The sequence below is a fragment of the Ziziphus jujuba genome, chromosome 5 (assembly GCF_031755915.1).
Source record: "Ziziphus jujuba cultivar Dongzao chromosome 5, ASM3175591v1".
Taxonomy (NCBI): domain Eukaryota; kingdom Viridiplantae; phylum Streptophyta; class Magnoliopsida; order Rosales; family Rhamnaceae; genus Ziziphus; species Ziziphus jujuba.
The window spans coordinates 30,851,518-30,875,071 of NC_083383.1; the positions used below are offsets into that span (position 1 = coordinate 30,851,518).

Consider the following 23,554-nt stretch of genomic DNA (forward strand, 5'->3'; position numbering starts at 1 on the left):
TGATAAAGACATTATTTTTGCTTACAAGAACTTTAAATTTGAATTCCTAAACACTCAATATATATATATATATAAAGACAATATCTCAGTTGTGAAAAACAACTTAATGAATGAAATTAAATACAAATGAATAAAATAATAACACAACACTTTTGATAAATTTAAAAAAATAAAAAATAAATAAGTGATTTAGATTCTTTATATATTTGCTAGATTTAGAATGATTTACCAAAAAAAATAAATGGATAAATTTATAATGCTAGGTACAATACTAACCAAACCAAACCAAAAAAGTATTTGTGTAGGTTCAATTGAACCTAAAAAAACTGTCTAACAGTGACAGCTAAGAAAGAGCTTGACCAGTGGCCACTAATGGGTGTGAGTGACATTGTGATATGAGTAATCTTTTTGATCACCTAAAAGATGTTAGGTCAGGAACCAAACCAATCCACAACTTCTTCTTTTTTCTTTCCTTTATAATTTTTTTAGCTGTTGTTATGAGAATTCCACACATCTTGAATTGATGGAACAAAATCAAAAGAAAAAGTTTGGTTTAGATAGTGCTTGCTTTCTCTGATCATCTTCTTTAATTGAATGTGGGTGTTACCTGAAAAGGGAAACAGCTTTTCTTTGTATTTTTTTTTTTTTTTTTAATCCATGCCCAAAACCCATAAGTATGTATTAATAGATTCTTAACCATTTAAAATTATGTCCTTGTCTCTCACTTTCACGGCTATCTATTTTCATGTGCTTCTTACATGATCATTTCCATACATGTGCAACTTTTTTTTTGCCTTTTTTCTTCAAATAAAATTCCAAGATTTGCAATACTGCTAACCGAGTATTTCTTTGGTGAAAAACACTAGTAACTAAGTAGAAGACCAGATTAATTAATTTTCAAAAGACATGTTTGACTTGCAATATTAAAACCATGCATGAATTTAGATATAAAAACTATCCATGATTGATTTATATTAAATCACATATTATACTTATTACAAACAACTATATATATATATATATATTATACCAAACATATTAAGCTACTAATTTAGATTTTGGTTCATTTCAGTTAGTTCAAGAATACTGTTTCTTGATAATTTTTTCTTTTTTCTTATGTAGGGACAGAAGGATCTAATTCTAATCTTTGCTAGATATTCACTAAGCTATTTTTCATTAGGACGTTAACTCATACATTAAAAAGCTCATGAATTTATGATTTATTTTTATGGATATATATATAATAGTATTGACATTAATAAAAAAGAGAAAAAAAAAAAAAAAAAAAGGGGTCTAGCTTCTTGCCGGAGGAAAATAATTTATAGCTTTTTTTTATTATATTTTCTAAAAAACTTAGTAATCAGTTAGAAGCATAGATTTTATCAAATCTGCATTCCAAAACCTCTCAACACTGAAATTGCATTTTTTAAATAAAATAAATATTTTATATCATTAATCCAAAGAACTTGGCTACAGCAATATTAATTAAGCTTTCTAAGCTCCAATTATTAAGGGTGTAATTAATCTCTAAATTTTATAATCCTCTGACGTTGAAACCAAGACCTCCAGGTGTGGCTGCAGTGATCAAGACATTTGGATAAAATATATGCTCATCTAGGAAATCATTACCATTTTTTAATTAATTTCTATTTGCTTTGTTTATTAGAGATTTTAAAAATATACCTTTTAAGTATGATTATATACCCTCAAATAAAAAATTAAAAAAAAAAAGTATGATTATAGATGCCATAGAGACCTGCGCCCAATTAAAATCGAATTTTTTGGTTGCTTCGTGTTTCCGAAAAAGGTCTTGATCAAATAGAAATTAATTAAGCACAAGAATCAAAATTCGAGCTGTGAGGAAATATGTAGAAGATATCTATTATTTGCTTTTTGCGAAGAAATATAACATAAATGACAAGCAAATCATAGTTTTGACTAAAGTAAACATAATTAGCAATATTACTTTAATAAATGTTCCACCTTTTTGTATATCAAAGTTTTCACCACCACACAAAAAGATAAAATAAAATAAAATAAAATATCACTAGTGGTAATATCCACTCATATGTGTGAGGTAATAATAATAATAATAATAAAAAGAAGTAACCAAATTTTCATGCCATATTGGACTGGTAGATAAACCATATAATCAAAAGATTAATAGTTTAAGTTTATTTAAATAATGATGACACCCATATAAACAAAATCATAATATTATATAACACTTTTTTTTTTTTTTTAAATTTCAGTTGGTTGTTCTTTCCTTATTGTTTTTGACGATGCATTATATTACATTCTTGGGTTAATTAATGCCATATTTAAATCACATTAAACATTGGACTTTTATAATTAAAATATTTTAAATTAGTTCTTCATTTTATAATTTATTTCACCTTTGATCTTTATTTTTCAAAATAATTTATAAAAAAGATAAAAATTGAAAAAATTAATTACTTTTTATTATTATTCAATTAATCAATTTTTTCCCTTTATCTTATTTGTAATTAAGGTCTAACATAAAATAAATTATAAATTGATGATTTAATATGAAAAATATTTAATTTGAGAGTTTAATGTACAATTATGCCAAAGTACAAATACTAAAATGTAATTAATTCGATACTCTTAAAAAGAAAATTAATTAAACTTTTGTGGTTGCAATTTTTGTTTTCATTTTTTAAAGGACCAATATTGTCACAAATTGCCAATTACTCATTTGTCTTTAGTCAAAACACACTGTTAGATAAGTTAAGACGAAGAATATTGATCGATGATATTTAGCAAGATATGATATCAATTAGTATCTTGAAGAAATCGATTCGAAATTTTATCATTCAATTCATATAATAATGGCTTACTTGATATATATATATATATATATATATAAAAGGTGAGATTTGCTTTGACTTTTTATTAATGATGAATATTTTTGACTTGGTTGATTTAATTTGTTGATCTGTTTTTTTTTATTTAAATTATTGTTTAATCTATACCAGTGGGCCAGGATATATTAACACTATTCGTAAATGGCTAGGCACATAAGACACTCAACATTTAATAGCCATAGATGGGGTGGTTAATCATATTTTGATACTTTTTTTTTTTGTTTTTAACAAAATTTTGTAAATTTGGCTTTTAGTTTTACAACCTACCATATTAAACTCTCGATTTTTTTTTTCCCAAAATGCTGTAAATTTGGCTTATGGTTTTACAATCTATCATATTAAACTCTCAATTTTAGATTTGTTGCAAATTAAATCACAGCTAGCTTTTAACTAACGGAAACTTATCATCCCATATAGGCCTAACAAAATCTCATACAATACGAGAATATGACACAAACCTATAAGATAATTTATGGATTTAGGTTGATGATATTATGTCGGATGTATATTAATATTACATAGTAAGATCCAATAAATTAACGGGTTTTAACGAGTAGAACACGATAAATCCATTAGACCCATTAAAAAAAAGTATTTTAGTAATTATACAAGTTTTATAATATTAAAATTACTTAATTTATTGTTAAACATGTATTGATTTATTCTTTTTTAATTTAATTTTTAAAGAATTTAAAAGTAAACAAAAACCTTTGTAATTTTTTTAAAAATATATTATTTTATTATTTCAAAACTAAGTGAAATTTAAATTTTCAAATTTATATTTATTATTAATAAGTTAACAGGTTGTGTAACGGATTACACGAGAATTTATCGAATGGGTTCGGATTTATCTATTTTCACACGAAAATTTAACGGGTATTGTTTGGGTTACCTTAATTCCACATAAACACGGCACAATACGATACGAACACGATTTAATATGATACATTGCCAGGCGTAATCCCATATGAATTGCACATGGAGCATTAAAATGTATTGTTTAAAAAAAAAAAAATACAGTACTGAAATTCAATTTTTAGAAATGGGACAAGAAATAAGAATCTTTTATAATATAATATATTAAATTAAATATAAAATTATAGATTTTTAATATAATTTTAAAATTTTACATTTTAGTACTTTGTTTTTTAAAATTCATCTTAATAACTCATGTGCAACTCAAAGATGACTATTATACTTTTATTAGTTAAAATTCAATTATAGCTTAATTTATAACAATTTGAAGACTGAAAATTCAATATAATGAGTTTTAAAACTAAGGGCCAAAATTGCTATATTCTTAAACTAGATAATATCAAAATGCAATTAACTCCTATAAATATCATCAATTACCTTTCAATAAATAACTAAATAAAATTATGCATTGCCTTTTTTATTTTTTACTTGCTAATCTACCAGCAAAAAAATGGTGATAACTAAAATATATCTTTTTCAGAATAATTAATAATATTTTGGACAATTAAAATAATAAAATATAAAACATATACAAATTGGTGACGCACTTGATGGGAACATATAGGTTTATTTCATTTAGGGTTTGATTATACATATAGAGTTTTGATTTAAGTAAGCTACCTAGCTCATCTTAAGGTGTATAATATTGATGTAGCACAATACTAATGAAGATAAAAAATGAAATATATAAATTTTTTTAATTCGATTTTTTTTAAAAAATCCTATATTATTTATACACTACTTGACAATTTAATGGACTTTTATTAAAGGGTTCATTTTTTCTTACTAGGTTTTTAATACTAAAACATAAAAAAAAAAGGCTATGAATTAATATTGTCATAAATTATTTGCTGATCTTACTCCTATATAGCTAACAATAAAATGGGATAAGTAGCTCAATAAATCATAACGGTATACATATGTGTAGTGCCTAAATGAAATTTTGACATGAGTTTGAATTATTTGCATATTATAGATGTAACACCATTTGCAAGTAAAAGCTAATTGTATATATAAATAACTTCTTTATATTCCCTACTTGTAGTTACACCAAATATGGATGATTAATAAATTTTCCCCAAGTGTTGAAACTAGAACTCAACTTTTTGCCAACTTGACCAAGAGTCTAATCTTAGAAATCAAAGAATTATGTGGAATTGGTTGTAAAGGAAACTACACAAGCTGGCATATGCATATAGATAGCTTTTTACCTAACAAGCTCCAAAGTGTGTGTGTGCGTGTGTGTGTGTGTGTATATTCAAAGCCATACATTCAAAGCCATAGTATATCATTGTGTTCTGATCTAGTTTGGTAACTTGTGCCATGTCCAGCTGACTGCTTACCAAATAGTTGGTAATTCCTTTAAATCCTTTACATGATACTGTATTAGACAGCAAACTATGGAGCTTTCTGCTTCTATAATTATATATTAATTACTATTTTTATTGGGAATATGGAATTTAATTATGATAACTTTTTTAAAAGAACATTTTTTTTTAATTATGAGTTTTATATTTATGCCCCAAAAAAAAAAAAACCATGCATAAGGGTAAATAATCTTTTAGCTTGTCCCTGTTTTCAATAATGGAAAATCCAACTATAGAGTAATAGAATATTTTCCAAAAAATGGAGTTGTCAATTGTCAAACACAAGGAGTTTAGCTTGAATATCATGAAGCTTTTGCATATATGTATAATGGATGACACCATAAAGCCACCAAACAATTATGGCGATAAGATTTTGTTTGTGGAGGTCCAATGAAAAAATGATATGTAATCATGCACGCATCAGAACAAAGCACCATCCCCTTCCCAAGTATATATAGGCCCTCCATTAAAATTCTTGTAAAATTCCTGTTGCAATTGCAAGTGTATATGGAATAGTCCTTCCGAAGTAGCCTATTAGTAAAGCCATTATTTGTTTTCCCGACAAAAAATTCAAAATTCAAATATTTCTCTCAGTTACTTTCAATATAAAATAATAAAAAGGAAAGTATATAATATATTATATATATAGATAGAGGGAATAAATTAATACAATGAATTTTAAAGTGGCGGAAATGAGATAAAACGGTTTTTGAAGTGTTTTTATTACTCTTAAATTTCAAATATATAAATCTTAACATTCAAATGAGAAGAACATTGATAACAACACACTATATATGTAGATGAAAAGTGTGTTTCTTTCCAATTAAATGCTTTAGTTTTCGAGTTGTTACCAAATCCCTGTTAATATCACTTGGTATTCAGTTTAAAGCAACATTGGCCATGCATATATCATGTCCTTATTGACTTATATATATATATATATATATATAATATTATAATTAATGTTAATCTTGAAAGACAATATTTCTCATATGATTGATATATATCTTTGAAAGTTAATTTCCATTGTTTCTCATGCTCTAATTCCATGGGGTTGATATTTCATTCTCTTACCTAATGATTCTCTTCATCTTCCGCATTTAAGAAGGAATCAATCTAAATCCTTGACTGCATGTTGATATTTCATTCTCTTACCTAATGATTCTCTTCATCTTCCGCATTTAAGAAGGAATCAATCTAAATCCTTGACTGCATACATAAATCTATATTAGATATATAGGTTTTGAATTCAAATTCTTTTGTTGGTTTCCTTTTGGTAATATACTTGCCCTCTTGTTGTTAATCATTATTGTCGTTGTTTAATTCTTGGACAAAGAGAAATCAAATTGAATCTTCATAAAATCCATCACAATTTTCTTAAACCTTCAAAAAAAACATCACCAAATCGACAAAATCGACAAAATCGGTGTCATGATCGTTCATAAAAAAACAATGATATTCAAATACCAAAACTCGTTGTGCTATAGAATCGACATTTGGGTGTATATATCCAAAGTCAAAAACTTGTTGTCGTATCTAATTGGAAAATGCTTCAGTTTCAACTTTTAAGATAAAAATACATGCAGTGTGCCATCAAATAGTATACATAAATACATACATATATACATATTTATGCATGTATGTATAGTAAAAAAAAAAAAAAAAGGTAAGAATTAGTATATTATATATATACATGCATGGTAGATTGAGGTCCACGTAAAGTGGGCAAAGCAATATCTTTGTTGGGCAAAGCCATGCGTGTGGACCATAGGTCTAATTTGGAGGCATCAATAATAAAGGAGCAAAGTACAAAATGATGTAAATGAGTAGGGTCTTTAGCCACAAAAAAAAAAAAAAAAAAAAAAGAGTAGGGTCACTACCATAAATGAACTCATCCATCATGCCCATGCTTAATCTTTTGCTATCATCCCATGTGATTATGTGACCTTTTTCTTCCTCTTTTCTTCCTTAGGTCAACTTTGTCTTTTCATTTCATCTCCTAATTTAATTCATATTTCTATTTCTTTTCTTCAACGTTGTGGTTTCTTTTCTTTTCTCATGTTAATGGTTGAAAATGTAAATAAGTTAAAAACACTGACTCCTTAATTATATTTGTAAAATATTATATAAGTTGTAAACGTTAAGGAAATTGAATGAGTAAATTAAAGAAAGTTCAATTATTAAGATTTTTATTTATTTATTTTTAAAAAATCGACAATGATCTTGATTTTAATGGATGCCTATATTTGTCAATAATTATTACAATTTTTTTTTTATTTGTTAGGTCAATAAAGTTGTATGTAGCTACATCAAAATTAAAGGCACTTTCGATATTGGGGTTGGAATAGGATCTTTTATCTCATCTTATCATTATTGGCTAAGATTTTTTTTTTTTTTTTCCTTTCAAAGTTATGCCAATATTATTGTAAGTTGATTTATATTTGTTTTCTTTTTCTTCAATCCACTTTAGGTTGATAAATAATAACAATAACAACAACAACAATAATAGGAATAATAATAACAACAAATAATATTGAATAAAATGTTAATAAATATTAATAATTATTAATATTGAGGATGTAGTTATTACTTTTTCTTCGTTTGGACGCAATGCTTGTAATACTTAAAGGCTAATGAAAGATCAAAATTGAAAACTTTAAAAATTGAAAAGAAATGGCTAAAGGATACATGAATGTACAAGTTCCCCCTTTTTAGATTGATGCTCTTTAGGATGGCGAAAATGCCAAGGGCCCATAAAAAAGATTTAATTGGTTGACTATTTCCAATTTTTTAATTCTTCATTGTTCAATATATATATATATATATATATATATTCAACTTTTAATTTTTAAGAAAAGGTCAAGTAAAAGTAAATATCATTTTTTTAATAATTTTGTTTATTAAACAATGTTATATATACATATATTGTTTACGCATCCCATGTTTTATAGTCTTTTTCTTTACTAATTTAAAATCAAAACTTATTTACGAAATTCAAATAAAATGTGTTTTAACTTTTCCAAATGATATACCACATAAATATAACTAATTTAAATATAAGAGTCATTTTCTAAGTTCCAACCGAATGGTATTTTTGGCCAACGAGTCAAAACCTTTTAAGAGCTGACAATATGCTTAAGCCGATTATGCTTTGAAATTTTGAATTTTTTTTAAAAAAAAAAAAGAAAAAGAAAACAAAAATCATACAAATCCTATAATTGTACATTCTATAAATCAAATTGAACTAAATATAAAATAATAAACTTAATGTTTTTTCCTTTCTAATCAAATGACAAAAATAATTGAATTAGGAGATCCATAAGGAAGAAAAACACTAATATTTCCCAAAAAAAAAAAAAAAGAGAAAAGAAAAATAGGATCATTAGGAATTAAAAAAAAGAAAAAAAAAATTTCAATACGACCAACTAAACTAATGTCCAAAATGACTAAAACACCCCTCCAGGCCCCGTTGCCTCCTCTTTTTCCTACTTTGGAACTCCGTCACTATCACTGTTTCATGGTTCCGTTACTCTCAACATAAAATAAATAAATAAATAATAAGAAGTATAAAGAATTTTATAACTAAATAAAATTAATATTAATAAACAATAATAATTAAATATAAAACCCTTTTTCGTAAGCTCCGATTTCTCTTTTATTTTTCTTTTTCTGTCTTTGTAAACAAACAAAAGAGAGAAAGAAGAGAATGCGAGAAAGAAAGATAAGAGAGATATAGAAGAGCGAGAGAGAGAGAGAGAGAGAGAGAGAGAGAGCTCTGTGTAACTGACTCTATAAGGGAGTGGAGGTCTCAGATCTTGGAAAAACCCTAAGACATTTTCGCTCAAAGATTCTTTCTCATTCATCCAAGAAAATCTCCTTTTTCTCTTCCTACATTTTCGATCGCTGTCGTGCTTTTTGCTCTTTTAAGTTTTCGTGTTATCGGACCTAATTGGACTGTTTTCTTTGTTTCGATTGCCGGAGAACTTCTTCGTTTTCTAATCTTCTTCGGATTCTGGACTAATCCTTAGCGGTTTTTGGACTCTTTCTTGCTTGTTTCCTAATCGGGTAAAAGTGCTGGTTCTCTCTGCATTTCCTTTTTGGTGGTGGATTGCTCGGGGGGGAGTGAGAGAACGTAAACAAAATCTTCAGGTTTTAGGAAGCTTTTAATCGGATTGTTGATTAGGTTTCGTTTTGCATTTTCACTTATTTTTAATTTTTTTTTTTAAAGTTATCTGCGTGTTTTTTCTGAGTTGTTAATTTTGGAGGACAGAGTTTTTCATTTTTGGTTAGGGTTTGGGAAATTGGAGGTGGAGGGAAGTGTGTGTGAATTTAGTTGTGATGGTGTAGTGGAAGAAGAATATGGACGACAGAGGAGGTGGTGGAGGTTCATTTGTTGCTGTCAGGAGGATTTCTCAAGGTCTTGACCGAGGCAACACCTGCCATTCAACCTCTGGTACTCTTTTAATTTCTTTTCCTTGGCTATACCTTTTTATTTTTATTGTTTTTTATTCTCTCTCTTTCTCTCTCTATCTCTCTCTTCTTCCCCAATTTTCTTCTATATAAATATTAAAACCTTTTTATCGCTCGCTTTATCTTGTCCAACAGTTCTATTTTCCTATTTTTTATTATTTTTTTAGAGTTTAGATCTGTGAGTGAGATTGTTGTATATAGCTTGGAGTGTCCTTGAAGCAATCAGTACCTTGATGCTTTCTGATATTCAAATTTGCTGTGGTGGGTGAATTATGATTTTTTTTTCCTCCCTTTATCTTTTTGTTTATCTGGCGTTTTAGTGTCTCCAAGTTTAGAGAGCTTGAATTGAAACTCAGAAAATATCTTATCTGGTCGTGCAATTTTTTTAAAATTAAATTTATCTTAGTTTACAGCTTGTATTTAGGTATTTTTTGTGACTGCTTATTTGATTTACACAAAATGAGGGTTGTTTCTTCAAATTTACGTTTGTAGGCAGTATAGGGACTCAAATCCCATGTGGCATTTCTTGCCCTATGAGTGCTGCGACTCGTGTAAATGGAATTGTTATTATCGACACTTGGAGTTCTATTACTGTTTTTATTTTTATTTTTATTTTTTATTTTTAAATTTTGGCTTTTAACAATTTTATTATAAATTTTAAAATTCAATTAGCTTATTCTAATTTTTATAGTATATATAGTAGCAATACGTGTAGCTGCTACGTTTGATTGCAAATTGTTTTTAACTTCTGCCACATTCTTAAATTCTGTTATGGGGAAATGGTGGTTTGGTACCATGAAGCATTAACATGCATAAACTGTTTCATATTTTTCTTTTGTTTCTTCCTTTTCAACAGAATAATTGAACTCTTCTGGCACCATATAGCAACAGAAAAATTATCTGTAGTCTACTTAGAAACTCTTTGGTAGTTGATGTGTGGTTTATTTTGTTACAGCTGAGGTTGTAGCAGGGTCAGCAGCATGGCTTGGTAGAGGGCTTTCTTGTGTGTGTGCACAGAGAAGAGAGAGTGATGCCCGTCCTTCGTTTGATTTAACCCCTGCCCAGGTAGCGTGCTTGTGATTTCATTGACTAGCTGCCATCCTCCTATGGTTTCCACTTCTCTTTTTCCCGCCATCATTTACGTCATGTGATGTCTTGTGCCCCTTATTAAGTTAGTTTTCAAGAATAGAGTTATTTTAGGTTAGTTTTCAAGAATAGAGTTATTTTAGGAGGCAATTCACATTTTCCATTTATTGTTCTTGTTTTCCCTGTTCCTTTACTTTCTTTCGTGGCTGTTTATGTAGCTTAAATTTCCTTGATTGGCTGCTGATATGTGATAAGGTGGTTAGTTAATTTATTTGATCGGGGTTAGAAGAAATACATAGTGGTCAATATTCTTTGACATTCCAAGTGTATAGTTTGCTAAAACTTATGAACTTTGTCAGATAGAATGTTTGTCAAACATGTTGCTGAGAGAGTTCAGGGAGTTATCTCTTGGTTGTTGTGACTAAAATTTCAGATTTTAGTATATATTTTTGTTTGTTTGGTTATACATTAGTTGTTTGATTTATGAGTAGATTTTCTTGTTTTATTATGATTTAGTTGCTTCTGTTTCCTACAAATAGTTTGTCTTTTACACTTGATACGTTTTTTAAGGAGATCTTCATATGAGGATCCTAAGGGGCATTAACATGTTATATATCATGATCCGTAAAACTTTAGGAAAGTCTTCTCCAAAGCCTTGTTGATTTTCAGCTCTAAAAGATTTGCTTATGTTAACCAATTTTTTGCCATGTGGTGATTGTTTTGCACTCAGCTTCTCATGCTTTTCTGGTTCATATAATTTGTTTTTTAATCTTTGTTGGGATTTTTAGATATATTGTCAACAACCTTGGCTTAAATCGTGAGGTATTAGATCTATCAGGCATGTCTTATCAAGTTACGCTTTTGGTTTGTGTAACACATGAACTACCGGAGCTATTAAAGTTGTCTTCTGACTTCTCTCAGATACCCTTATATTTTGATTGGGCTTTGTCAGGAGGAATGCTTGCAGAGACTACAGAACCGGATAGATGTTGCTTATGATAGTTCAATCCTTGAGCATCAGGTATCTTTTTAGCTGAATATTCTTATGGTGTAGGAAGTGAAAGATGCACTTTAAACTATCAAATATGAGAGGAATTGAATGCTTCCTTATTAATCTATCTTTATGGTCCCTATGCTCATGGATCATCCGTATTTTCGTTTTGCTTCTTGAAGTGTGAATGCTATTCCTGTTATTTGTATTTCTGCATTATTGTAGGAAGCTCTAAGGGCTCTTTGGAATGCTGCCTTTCCCGAAGAAGAACTTCATGGTTTAATATCTGATCAATGGAAGGAAATGGGGTGGCAAGGAAAGGACCCATCAACAGATTTTAGGTAGATACTGTTTAACCAGTTTTACGCCTTATATATTGTTAGTCTGACAGATTCCCCCATCCTCACTTTCTTATCTTCTTTTTCCTTCTGTTTGGTGACTAACTGTTTGATGTTTGGATTTATCTGGTAGGGGTGGTGGTTTCATATCATTGGAGAATTTGTTATTTTTTGCCAGGAATTTTCCGGTACGATCAGTATCATCTCCTGCTTCTGTAAATCTTCTAGATCCCTTTTTGCTGGTTTTGTCTGAAAGTGAATTAATGTCTGGAATATTGAAAGGATTTTTTCTTTTTTGATCATGTAATACGGGAAAATACTTTTAAAAATTTATGTTGCTGTTCAACCTTTTCTTCCACTTGAAAGAACTAATTGCCAAGTATTTGATTGAAGTAAAAATCATGAATATTTCATTAATTAGATACTTCTTATTAAAAGTTGCCACAATACGAAGGATGATTTTTTCCCCACTACAGAAAACTTAGTTTCTTGAAGTGTTCTCTGATGTGATAATTTGTAGATTACTGAAAAAAGCATAATTTCCTATCAAGATTTATATTTACCCACTTTTTGAGGAACTGGTCCTCTTTGAGCTTTCTCCATGTAATACCCATTTAAATGTTTCCATGTGAATGGCACACTCTTCATCTCCCTTGGTTCTTACAGATTGTTACCGCCTGTAATTTGTGGGCGTTGCATTTTTGTTTTGACTAGTAGGCTTAATTCTAATTAAAATATGTAATTAAGAGTCTGTTTTTCTTATTATGAGAAAAGGGCTTTTATTTTCATGCCACTATCAGGTTTAGACTTAGGGGAAGTAAACAAAGATGAGGATCTCCTTGGAGAAGGACTTGAAAATCTTCTTTTATCACTTTATCATCTGAAATATATTCCTAAACAAATAAACTGTTTGTGAAAATGAAGAAATCAATTCTGATAATCTTTATTAATTTGATTAGATAAGTGGATTAATACAATTGTTCAACAGGTGAGATTTTCTTCAGGTGAAATTCTAAATGTTAAAACTTCATTTTTAAAGTTAAATATTTTAATTTCCTTTATGTATGACTTATAAATATGAGTACTGATTTTAGTCTGGCCCCAAACTGTAGTAAACAGAGTTTTGCTGGTTGGCACTTGCAGCTTCAATTGAAGTGTTATCTTCTATAAAAGAGAAATTTTATTTATTCCGTACAATATTGTTTGTGAGAAATATTAGTTTTCTTAGTTCTGCAAATCAGATAAAGTGCTGCCTCTGCTACTGCTTTCCTTGTACAGGATCTGTCTTTTTTTTCACTGCCCCTACACTAAGTATCGTGTTCTTAATATGTTAGTGATAAATAGCAATAAACTTATTTATTAAATGCTATTGAGCAGGCCTACTTGTTTAGCTTGGTCTGTTAATATTGCAATAATGTAATGTTGTTTCATGTTAATTGTATAGATTTGTAGTTGTGCAAATTACCAGAAAGGAAAGAAAAAAGTAGATTTAAATTTTCATGGAAAATGACCAAGTAAATGAGAGTGCACTGGGGTCATTTCAAATTGAGTGCTTGGGACTCATAACTAGCACCTCTTCTTGATTAATACAAAATTTTTGCGTGTTTGAACATGATTTTTGGTTCTGTAAGACTTTTGGTAGTATACAAAGTTATATTCCTATCTTTATATCCGTTTTATATTGCATTTTGTTGAGAACTGGTTGTTTGAAACAGAAATCCTTCCAGGATCTCCTTCGAAAGCAGGAAGGTGATCGCTCGGTTTGGGAATACCCATTTGCTGTGGCTGGTGTGAACATTACATTCATGCTTATTCAGATGCTCGATCTTGAAGCAGGTCCTTTAATAGTTTTATTTTTTTGTTTATTAAAATATTGTCTTTTTTCTTTTCTTTTTCTTCCTTTCCAATATTTTGACCCTTCTGGAGCTTGTATGTTATTCATGACAGCCAGAGTGCTATCACATTTTTGGTAGATGTATTTCTGATAGATGCAATTACAATGTTTTGGAGAAGTGGAATTTTTGAGGGTTTCACTTTTCAAAAGTTTTGGTTTTTAAATATTCTTCATTGGTTAACTAATAAATTTTCTACTCTTAACAGTCAAACCAAGAACGCTGGTTGGAGCAACTTTCTTGAAGTTCCTTGCAGGTATGTTGGGATGGTATTCTAGAGCCACGGCCACATTCTTATTTCTTAAGGTTCTATAGTCAAGTGGTGTGGTAGGAGGCACTCTTGCTCCCAAAGTAGCTCTTTTAACATGTTTCATGAATTTGACTAAAGTAATAATTATTTTCTATGTTTTGCATGACAGATAACGAGCTTGCATTTGACCTTCTTTATTGCATCACATTCAAGCTAATGGATCATCAGTGGCTCACAATGCGTGCATCATATATGGATTTTAATGTATGTATTTTCTGAATCTGAATTTACCTTTTTAGATACTGGAAGACAGGAGATGATCTAAACAATGGCCATTGTTTAATCTCTGCATTTTCTATTAATTTTCTGGCATATTCGTCTGATCAAGTTATATGTCCCAAACAGTAAAATAGTGCTATTAATGCTCGTGTGAAGGATTACCGGAGTATATTTTTGATTGTATTAAATAATCATGTGTTTGAGAACTGGTTGTTATCTTTTACCCTATCTTAATGACATAGGCTTTTTGCCTTTGGGGTGTGGATAGTGGCAAATTCACTCAAACACGTTAGGTTATATGTTTTGCTCATTTCTTTCCCTTTTGTCTTGTGTTCCTAACAGACAGTGATGAAATCCACACGTCGACAGCTGGAAAAAGAGCTTCTGCTTGAAGATATAACACGGCTTGAAGAATTGCCCTCATATGGCCTTCTTTCGCGATAGTACAGAAGTACTTGAAGTCTACAAGATAGCTATCGCAGCCGGTTTATGTGCGCCATCCACAGGACACTTGTTGCTTCTGACTCGATTGTGTTTGTAAATGACAAAGGTGCTTTCAACTTTTTATTGCTGCAAGTTGGAATATTTTGATTTGATTCTCCGGAAGGTGTTTAGTTTCTTGAGGTTGTAAGGCTAAAACCTAATGTGATTTCATTCAGGTTTCATATACAGCATTTTAATCTCTTCTCACACGGCATGTCAAATTATGAAAATACCATTGTATCAAACTTTAAGAATGTTGATTTGTGTTTCCATTTTTATTTTTATTTTTATTTTTTTGACTGGTGAGTTCATTTTGAAGTCCAACAATTGGGGGAAAAAAACCAGCACATCTTAGGCACAATATTCTTCAACGCTTATTAAGAACTTAGTGAATTCTAAATGAGTAGTTTAATCACCTGCAGTATCGAATTTCTCTGTGATTTAAAATATTATTTGTTTTCTGGAAAATTGTCTCTCAGGTTTCTTGTGCATGCTGAACATCATTCTAAATTTGTCAAAGAAATAATTTGCAAATTTGTAAATGGCTTTCATTCTATCCATTCAGTTTGGCTTTTCCGTTTTGAGCCTAGTTGCCAATTCTAGCCTCCCAACCAGAGCTATTATAGCTGGTTTTTCGTTTTTGCTTTTGGTTCTATTTTTTTTTGTTTTTTTTTGGCTATTACTGGTCTTGATGTTGGACCAAATATAAAAAATAAAAGGAACAAGGAAGCCCTCGTTAGAATGTGATTCAAGACTAAACTAGTCAATCTTTCACTTTTATTGAGTTTCCTGGAGAATTTTCCGAGCTATTTGCCATCACTTTAGCATGTATCATATACAACTATTAGGCTCTAACCAACTTCCTTTAAAAATCTTGATCAAAGAGGCATCCCCAATCATTGTAGCTGCGTTGTTTCAACTGTTTACTTGCCTAGTCTTATTTAAGCATTATACCAACATCAGACAAATGACAAACTTCCAGTTCCGTCCGATCACCCCCTTGGATCAGATAAAGGTGATCAGATCACATAAATGAGCATATAATTTAGTTGATAATCAATTTTGGAATTTATTTTAAACAAAATGTACTTTAGATTAAGACGCCTATCAAATATGACAACCAAGATTTCCACACTTAAAAACTCACGGATCACAAACTCAAATTTTAGCAGGTTCACAATAAAATCGAACAAGTTTAGCATCACTAAGTTTAAAAACTTCATAAGCTTGCATCTCTAGATTCCAAGGAGACAGCATGACAAACTGCAGCTTAAATGAAGTCACATCCTGATACCTAGCAGATATGGAGAAAGAAAGACTAAATGAGGTAGCAAAAGGATCTTGGCAGCAACACATGGCTCAATCAGAGTTTATTCATAAACCCAAGGGTGAAGGCTGCTCTGCCAGTTAACAGAGCCATCAGGGAACCAGAGTGCAATCTCCTTCCTTGCACTCTCAACTGAGTCGCTACCATGAATGACATTCCTGCAAATTCAAAATGATTCCTTCGTGTCAATACAGTAGACTGGAAACCACTTCATAACGATGCCACAACATAAACTTCAAAACCTGCTCTTAGAAGCTAGAACTCATTACCCTTAATTAAACATTATAATCCCCAACATATCCAAGAGTTATTCCAAAAGATACTTGACAAACCAAAAAAACAGTTGGGCATATTTCCACATCTAGATCAACTATTTTGAGCCAAACCAGACCTTATGTTAACCAAAAGAAGAGATGTTGCTTCTAATCCAAACTATATTAGGAGGAAAAAAAAAAAAAAAAAGAAAAAAAAAATTCCCAACAGGTTTTCCACCACCAACATCATAATCATAATTCATAAACTAGTAAATGAGATATTTTACAATATCCCTCCGAAGCTACTAAAGAAGAAGTAATTTACCTGCCAATGTCAATGGCATAATCACCACGGATGGTTCCAGGGGCAGACTCTGCAGGGTTGGTGGCTCCAACAATCTTCCGACCAGTAGTCACAACATTCTTACCCTCCCAGATCATAGCAACAACGGGTCCAGAAATAATGTAATCAACCAAGCCACTGAAAAAGGGCTTTGCAGAGAGGTCAGCATAGTGTCTCTCAGCAAAAGGACGATCAACAGTAATGAGCTTCAAACCTAACAAATCAATAAACATATTCAATTGGAGAGAAAACAATTTTAATATCACCAAATCTAAAACCAAATTTTGCTGTGCACTTTTTTTTCTTTTTTTTTTAAATGAAAATTCCCATAGATACATCAATTCACATATTCTATTTGGAAACTTCGAAGATAAAAAATTCAAATATTGCCAGAAAACTACAGTATAAATAGAAATTGATACTCAAATCTTCAATTGCATAACGTTTGCTAGCTGTGTTAGTTATTTGGGAATGAACTATCAAATACTAGGCGAGGAAAACTCTAAAGTTCAGATGAATTCTATGCGGACCAATCACTTTTTATCAATTAGAAAACATTGTGAATAATACCAAACTTTCGTATTTAAATGACACCATCCAATTAACTTTTAATAAAAATTCACCTTTCAAAGTGAATCCCTTCTTCTCGAACCTGCCAATAATATCACCAACCTGAAAATGAAAAAAGATGCAAGTCTATGAGAAAATTGAGCTGCCTTTAAAAGACTAAAAAATAGGAATAACATGTTAGATCTTGTCGTTTATTTCTTCTCACAAATATTAAATTTTTAATTCCCAACCCAGGCAAAAATCTTTACATTCAACCGCCACTAAGTTGTGTGAATGGTTCTGGCTTATCCAATATACAAGATTGAAACATCAAAAAGAAAAAAAAAAAAAAATCGCAAGACTTTCTTTTCGATTCTTCTGATTCTCAAGCAACAATCAAAACGCTAGTCTACGGAAACTATTATTCAGCACCAGCATAAAAATAATCGCGCACATAAACTTCAGATTTAAGCAAGAAATGATTTCTTCCTCGGCCCTACCCGAAAAGACAACCATAACACTCATTTCTTTTTTCCCAAAATTTCCCACCAACCAAACACTACATCCGTACAATTTGTCAAGAAATCATTAAAAAAAAAAAACAAAAATTTCAAGAAACCCACAAAAAACTATGAAAGATTAGAGTAGTTTTTAAAGTTACCACGCCTAAAATCACAAAAGAAATTCATACCAGGCCTCTCTGGACTCCATCGGGCTTGATCATGATGAAAGTTTGCTCCATTTTTGCTTCAGTGAGCTACGCAGTAATACTAACTGTTTCAGAGAGACCGAGTTCAGTGACGAGAGTGAGGGAGAGAATAGGCTGTATATATATATATACACACACACACACACACACACACACACACACAAACAAACTTTGCTATATGGGAAAAACCCTAACCCTACTCTCCACGGAATATTCGCCGAAGATTTTATTTTTATTTTTGCTTTACTTTTTAATGCTTTTTTAATTATTAATCTTTTTGCAGGTGAACGGCCAGGCGGAGCCATTGAGCTGTGGCCACATAATCTGATAGCGAAATAGTAGTGTGTGTTCTCAAAAATAAATTATTAACTCTGCATTTGTTATAAATTATTAACTCTATATTTTTCAGTATTTTCAAAAAAAAAAAATATATATATATATATATTTTTTTATTGCATTGTAATATGTGTGTTCTCAAAATGTAGTATATAGAGAGTAGAAGATGACGCAATAAAAAAATTAAAGAAAATTTTATAATACTTCAATGTAATTTACATTTCAAAATGGTAATCAATGCAATTTAAATTAATAATAAATTATTTTCTCTTCCTTCAAGATTAATTATTGACTAAGTAAAGAAAAAAAAAGTAGTATTGAAGGTAAGTCAACTAATCATGCAAAGCTATGGGCCCTATGGTTCATGGATTTCTTTAAACGTAGTTATCAATAATAACTTTCAATTGGAAAATGAAGTATCATTTTGTTACTAAAATTATTTTTATACTATATGAATTATTCAGCCTGATTATATTGGATTAAAAATTTAAAATGTATTTTGAAACATTATTACAATCTAACAGCTACAGTTATATAATCTTAGTTATAAATGGATTGGGTCATAGATGGGGAAACATATATATATTAGATATAAAAGTAAATTTGTAAAGACAAAAAGTAGCATACACAAGGAAAAGAAGAACAAGGTCCAATTATGCATCTTAAAAGAAGGAAAAAGTAAGGGGAAATCCAAAAAACAAATAATAAAAAGTTGAAAAAGGTGGGCCATTTGGATTCTTAATGACACACCATGGGCTCAATCTTCCTAACAGGTTAAAAAGATTGGACTTGAAAAGATTTGAGCTCTTATTTGAAATGGGTCAAATCTTGTTTTTTATGTTTGAAAGTAGAGCTTGGGCATCATCTTGGGCCTCCATGCTTTTGTTTTTTTGTTTTGTTTATGTTTTTGTTTTTTGTATTTTTTTTTTTTGGGTCTTTTTTGGGTCTTTTTCTTTTTAAATGAAAACATGGATTGGGTGGTCAAATGAAGTCAGTTGATCTGATTTTTTTTTTTTCATTATTTTGAACTTTAGTAGATTGAAAGAGATTAGAGATGGTTAGAACAATTTGATGGCAACATCATTATTTCCCGTAACAAAATTAAACCAGAATTCAAAACTTTTTACTCTATTAAAAAGAAAAAAAGATAAGAGATTCTTGTTATTTCCTTCAATAAATTTAGTTCTTGGAAACACTTTATTCCAAAAAAAAAAAAAAATAATTCCCCATTTGGGATTCAGTTTCTCTTAAATTAATTTCATAAGAAATCAGTTTTCTTTTTTTCTTTTTTTTTTTTTTTTTGAAAACATGAAAAATCAATATTCTATTTCTTTTTTGAGAACATGATGCGTCAGTTTTCCTTCTGAAATGTTTAGCTAGTCATTTAAATTTTAAAATTTGAAGGTAATTAAACTGGGTTTTGTCTTATAAATTAAGGGTGAATTTGTCCTTTTAGAAAATCCATAATTAAGTTTTCTTTAAATTTTAAGAATGACGTATGTATAGATGAGAATAATTTTCTTATCTATTTTAAAATTTTTGAATTAGATTTTTAATTTACAGTTTTTATTTTTTATAACCATCCAAACATATAAAAATTTTCACTCTTCTAAGGGATTTTTGCCACTTGCCAAACTGTGCCTAGAGATGCATCTATAAATTCCTTTTATATATATAAAGTTTGGTATGATTTTCAAGTTTTAAACCTAATATATGAAGTAGCTTTAGATCCTCTAAAAGGATAAAAAGTAAAATTGGTATGATTTTCAAGTTTAAACCTATTCCGTGAAGTCACTTTAGATCTTCCAAAAGGATAAAAAGTAAAAAATACATATATATATATATATATATTGTAAAAGAAATTTATAATTATAAGGTTTTAGAAGACCATCATAATTTGATTTGAACCTGGATTGTTTTAGGGAATACACTATAAACCACTCCAACCGTCCAACCGTCCCTTGAATAATGTTTAGAAAAAAAAAAGTAAAAAAAGCAGTCCCTTGAATAAGCAGGAGTGAGGTGACATTATTATTAGAGCTTTGGAAAGTTTCAATTTTGAAACATTTTTATTTATTTACTTTTGGTTAAAGGTTCCAATTGAGATTGCACCAGATATCAACTGGATATTTACATAATAAAGTAACATTCCTTGTTCCGATGCACGCTTTTAGCCGCAGCACAGCAAAAAAATTCTTCACCATTAATTGTCCTAATGTATAAATAAATATTGTTCTCCATGTTTTCAATGTGTTCAAATTTGCTATAGAATGTTTGTTTCAAGGCCCCAATTATGACTATGGGGTTTTCTTTTTAAAACTAAAAAGTAGTTTTAATTTGGAAGAAGCTAGAGGGGAACAAATTTTTTGAATGTCCACCAATAAGAAAAAAAAGGTGAGCAAAAGCGATGATCCATACGGTTCAAACTCAACACAGAGAAAAAAAAGAAAAAAAGAAAAAAAAATGTAATAAAACTTTTTTTTTTCTTTTGGCTTGAACTGGGAATTCACAGAAACCCAAAAAAAAAAAAAAAAAAAAAAAGACCAAATAGAAGACTTAGATTCAAAAGGTTTCCTTTAAGTACACTCTTTTGGAACATATATTGAATACACAGCCAACTTGGATCCATTGGTCTAATGACAAAAATACAAAAATCTATTAGCTATCCTAGGAGGCTAAACAAACTTTAAGCTATGAAAATTTGAACTATACAATAATACATCATTAAAAAGGCTTTCAGATGCCCAATGGAGAAGGTTTTTCTCTTTTCTATATAATGCGTCAAACACTGAGAGGGCATCTGTTTCAAAGATTACCTTAGTGTAAGATTTTATCTTAATTATGCGAATCTAAAATATACATAATAAATTTTATTAAAATATAAAATACTAAACTCCAAACGCAATTATTGATAAATTGAATATTTAATTCTCAAAGAAAAAAAACAACGTAATAGTAGTGTCTATGGACACATTACACTCAAACCATTTTCAAATTGATTCTTGAAAATCCTAATCACAAAAATACCACATGTATTTGTTTATTTGCCCTAGATCCATTATAGTTTGTGCAAATCAGACTTATCCATTAATTTTTAAGGCAAACAAAATAAATAATTTAATAATAAATATAATAATAGAAAAATATAGTAAGTTAATGGGCTAATAAAGAGAATTGGTCCTCCAGTTCAATGGGCCAACTGAAGTTTTATAAAGAATGTGTGACCAATGATCTACTACAAAATAATAAACAAGTCCAATTAATAGCATAAATGGACCTTATAAGTGAATAATTGATTATGCTAAATTTACAAATATTTATTTAATACTTAGGCCATCCATAATACTACATATAGAGATCAAATAATTAGTTTTAGAGATAAAAGATTTATTTAACTTTAAGTGGTTTAAATGTAAAAAATTTCATATACATTCGAGTTCGATGGAAGGATTAGCCAGCAAAATCGTAGTGAGAATTTTTTTTTTTTTTTTTTTTGAAACTTCATAAATTTTCAATTAGGAATGCAAGATTGTCCGTAATTTGATATGACCAATATGTTAGTCTATTTTTTGGACTATATTGGAAATATGTAGTTGAAAACTAAAAGGGGTTTAATATGTGGAAAAGTTGGTGATGGATTGTTGAGTTTCATCCGTAGGAAAACATTCCCTTTAAAATTTCAAGACTTCTTGTGAAACAAAAAAAGGGCCAAGGAAAGGAATTTGAAGGGAAAGGAAAGAGAAAGGAAAAGAAACAGGGGGATGGGAGGAATTTTAATACAAAATAGGACCCACCAAATATCCGATGCCTCACTCTATCATGATGAGAAATGGAAGACTTTAGAAAATTGATTGAAAGGTTATGATTGATGCATGGAATTCAGCATTCATTTGTGTACTGTCAATGGCCATGGTTTCTGTTTCCTTTCTCTCTTATTGCTTCGAGTTGTAATCTCTTTGGGAGGATTACTTATTACACTTTTGAATTTTATATTTTGAAATCATCAAGATGTCGGGTCTCTGTGGGTAAACTTACATCTCATTTTATTTTATTTTATTTTATTTTTTTTTGGTTTTTTTCCCTAGGAGAGGAATTTTTTTTCGAGTCATTTTATTTCAATCACATTGTCTCGCTTCATCTTTTTTTTTTTTTGGTGAATATTGTCTCGCTTCAACTTATGGAATGAAAAAAAAAATTCCTTTTTCATTTTATCACTACTTTGTAAGGCTCCCAACAACACTACATGATCTAACCCTATCTTGTTTCTCATTATGCAAACTCTCTCTCTCTCTCTCTCTCTCTCTCTCTCTCTCTCTCTCTCTCTCTCTCTCTCTCACACATTTTCATCTTGGTAAACTTCTATAAGAATTAATATATATAGCATTTTTCTCGTTGAATATTGTTGGTTATTAAAGCAAAAATGCATTCAGGAAGGAGGATTGTTCGTCTTGATAGCTCAAATAGTCTTGTTGGCCTTGATGTTTCTTAACTTTTGTCCCCATTTTTTCTTTATCAAGAAATTTCCCAAATAACTAAAAAACTACAAAGCGTAGTGTTCAGGAAAGCAAGTTTAGGGACAATTTAGAAACAATCTAATGACAAAATTTATTGTTTCACAAATTGAAAGTTTGAGTTCAAATCTCTATTTTCAATATCTATAAGATTAAAAAAAAAAAAAAAAATCAGCTCGGTGAACGTATAAACATATGCATGTTTTGGTTGTCTTTAAATTTTATTGACATTATTGTATGCCACTGGCAGGAGTGGGATGTCCTGAACTGAAATTATAGGATTTCAGTTTCAGGGTAACCTTCTAAATCTTCTTTTTCTAGAGCAATTATCATTTCCTATATTTATATATTTAGAGGGCTTCATATTTTGTAAGGATATAATATTTTAATTAGAATTTACAGGCTCTATTTAATATCTTGCTTAGAGTCTTCATGTATAGTTCCCTGATTTCATCAATATAATTGACAATCATGCTGAGCAGCTTTTGGTGTTTGTTTATAGACAT

General features: G+C 29.7%; 2 protein-coding genes across 7 annotated transcripts; one reads left to right on the forward strand and one right to left on the reverse strand.

Moving 5' to 3' along the window:
* Window positions 1–8,896: 8,896 nt before the first annotated feature.
* LOC132803719 (uncharacterized) lies at window positions 8,897–15,303 on the forward strand. Of its 6 annotated transcripts, none has more exons than XM_060817100.1 (10): window positions 8,897–9,379; window positions 9,501–9,683; window positions 10,656–10,765; window positions 11,739–11,807; window positions 12,003–12,118; window positions 12,249–12,330; window positions 13,831–13,951; window positions 14,216–14,263; window positions 14,427–14,521; window positions 14,879–15,303. In XM_060817100.1, exons 2-10 carry the CDS (start codon window positions 9,590–9,592, stop codon window positions 14,978–14,980), a joined length of 837 nt encoding a protein of 278 aa, XP_060673083.1. In that variant the 5' UTR covers window positions 8,897–9,379; window positions 9,501–9,589; the 3' UTR covers window positions 14,981–15,303. The 6 variants fall into 6 exon arrangements, with proteins under 6 accessions (XP_060673083.1, XP_060673084.1, XP_060673085.1 ...); XM_060817101.1 differs by having other exon boundaries at window positions 9,521–9,683; XM_060817102.1 differs by having other exon boundaries at window positions 9,578–9,683.
* Window positions 15,304–16,063: 760 nt separating this feature from the next.
* Window positions 16,064–18,407, reverse strand: LOC132803720 (nucleoside diphosphate kinase 1). The gene is made up of 4 exons (XM_060817106.1): window positions 18,184–18,407; window positions 17,567–17,615; window positions 16,926–17,157; window positions 16,064–16,504 (listed from the first exon to the last, which is right to left on the reverse strand). Exons 1-4 carry the CDS (start codon window positions 18,232–18,234, stop codon window positions 16,390–16,392), a joined length of 447 nt encoding a protein of 148 aa, XP_060673089.1. The 5' UTR covers window positions 18,235–18,407; the 3' UTR covers window positions 16,064–16,389.
* Window positions 18,408–23,554: the final 5,147 nt, after the last annotated feature.

What these genes read in the sequence shown, in the direction of transcription:
- LOC132803719 (XM_060817100.1), top strand. Translation starts at nt 9,590, where the DNA reads ATGGACGACAGAGGAGGTGGTGGAGGTTCATTTGTTGCTGTCAGGAGG. An exon ending in CAGTATCATCTCCTGCTTCT is followed by an intron (nt 12,331 to 13,830) that starts GTAAATCTTCTA and finishes TGTTTGAAACAG; the next exon opens with AAATCCTTCCAGGATCTCCT. An exon ending in GATGCTCGATCTTGAAGCAG is followed by an intron (nt 13,952 to 14,215) that starts GTCCTTTAATAG and finishes TACTCTTAACAG; the next exon opens with TCAAACCAAGAACGCTGGTT.
- LOC132803720 (XM_060817106.1), bottom strand. Translation starts at nt 18,234, where the DNA reads ATGGAGCAAACTTTCATCATGATCAAGCCCGATGGAGTCCAGAGAGGC. An exon ending in ATGGAGTCCAGAGAGGCCTG is followed by an intron (nt 17,616 to 18,183) that starts GTATGAATTTCT and finishes TTTCATTTTCAG; the next exon opens with GTTGGTGATATTATTGGCAG. An exon ending in GAAGGGATTCACTTTGAAAG is followed by an intron (nt 17,158 to 17,566) that starts GTGAATTTTTAT and finishes TTGATTTGTTAG; the next exon opens with GTTTGAAGCTCATTACTGTT.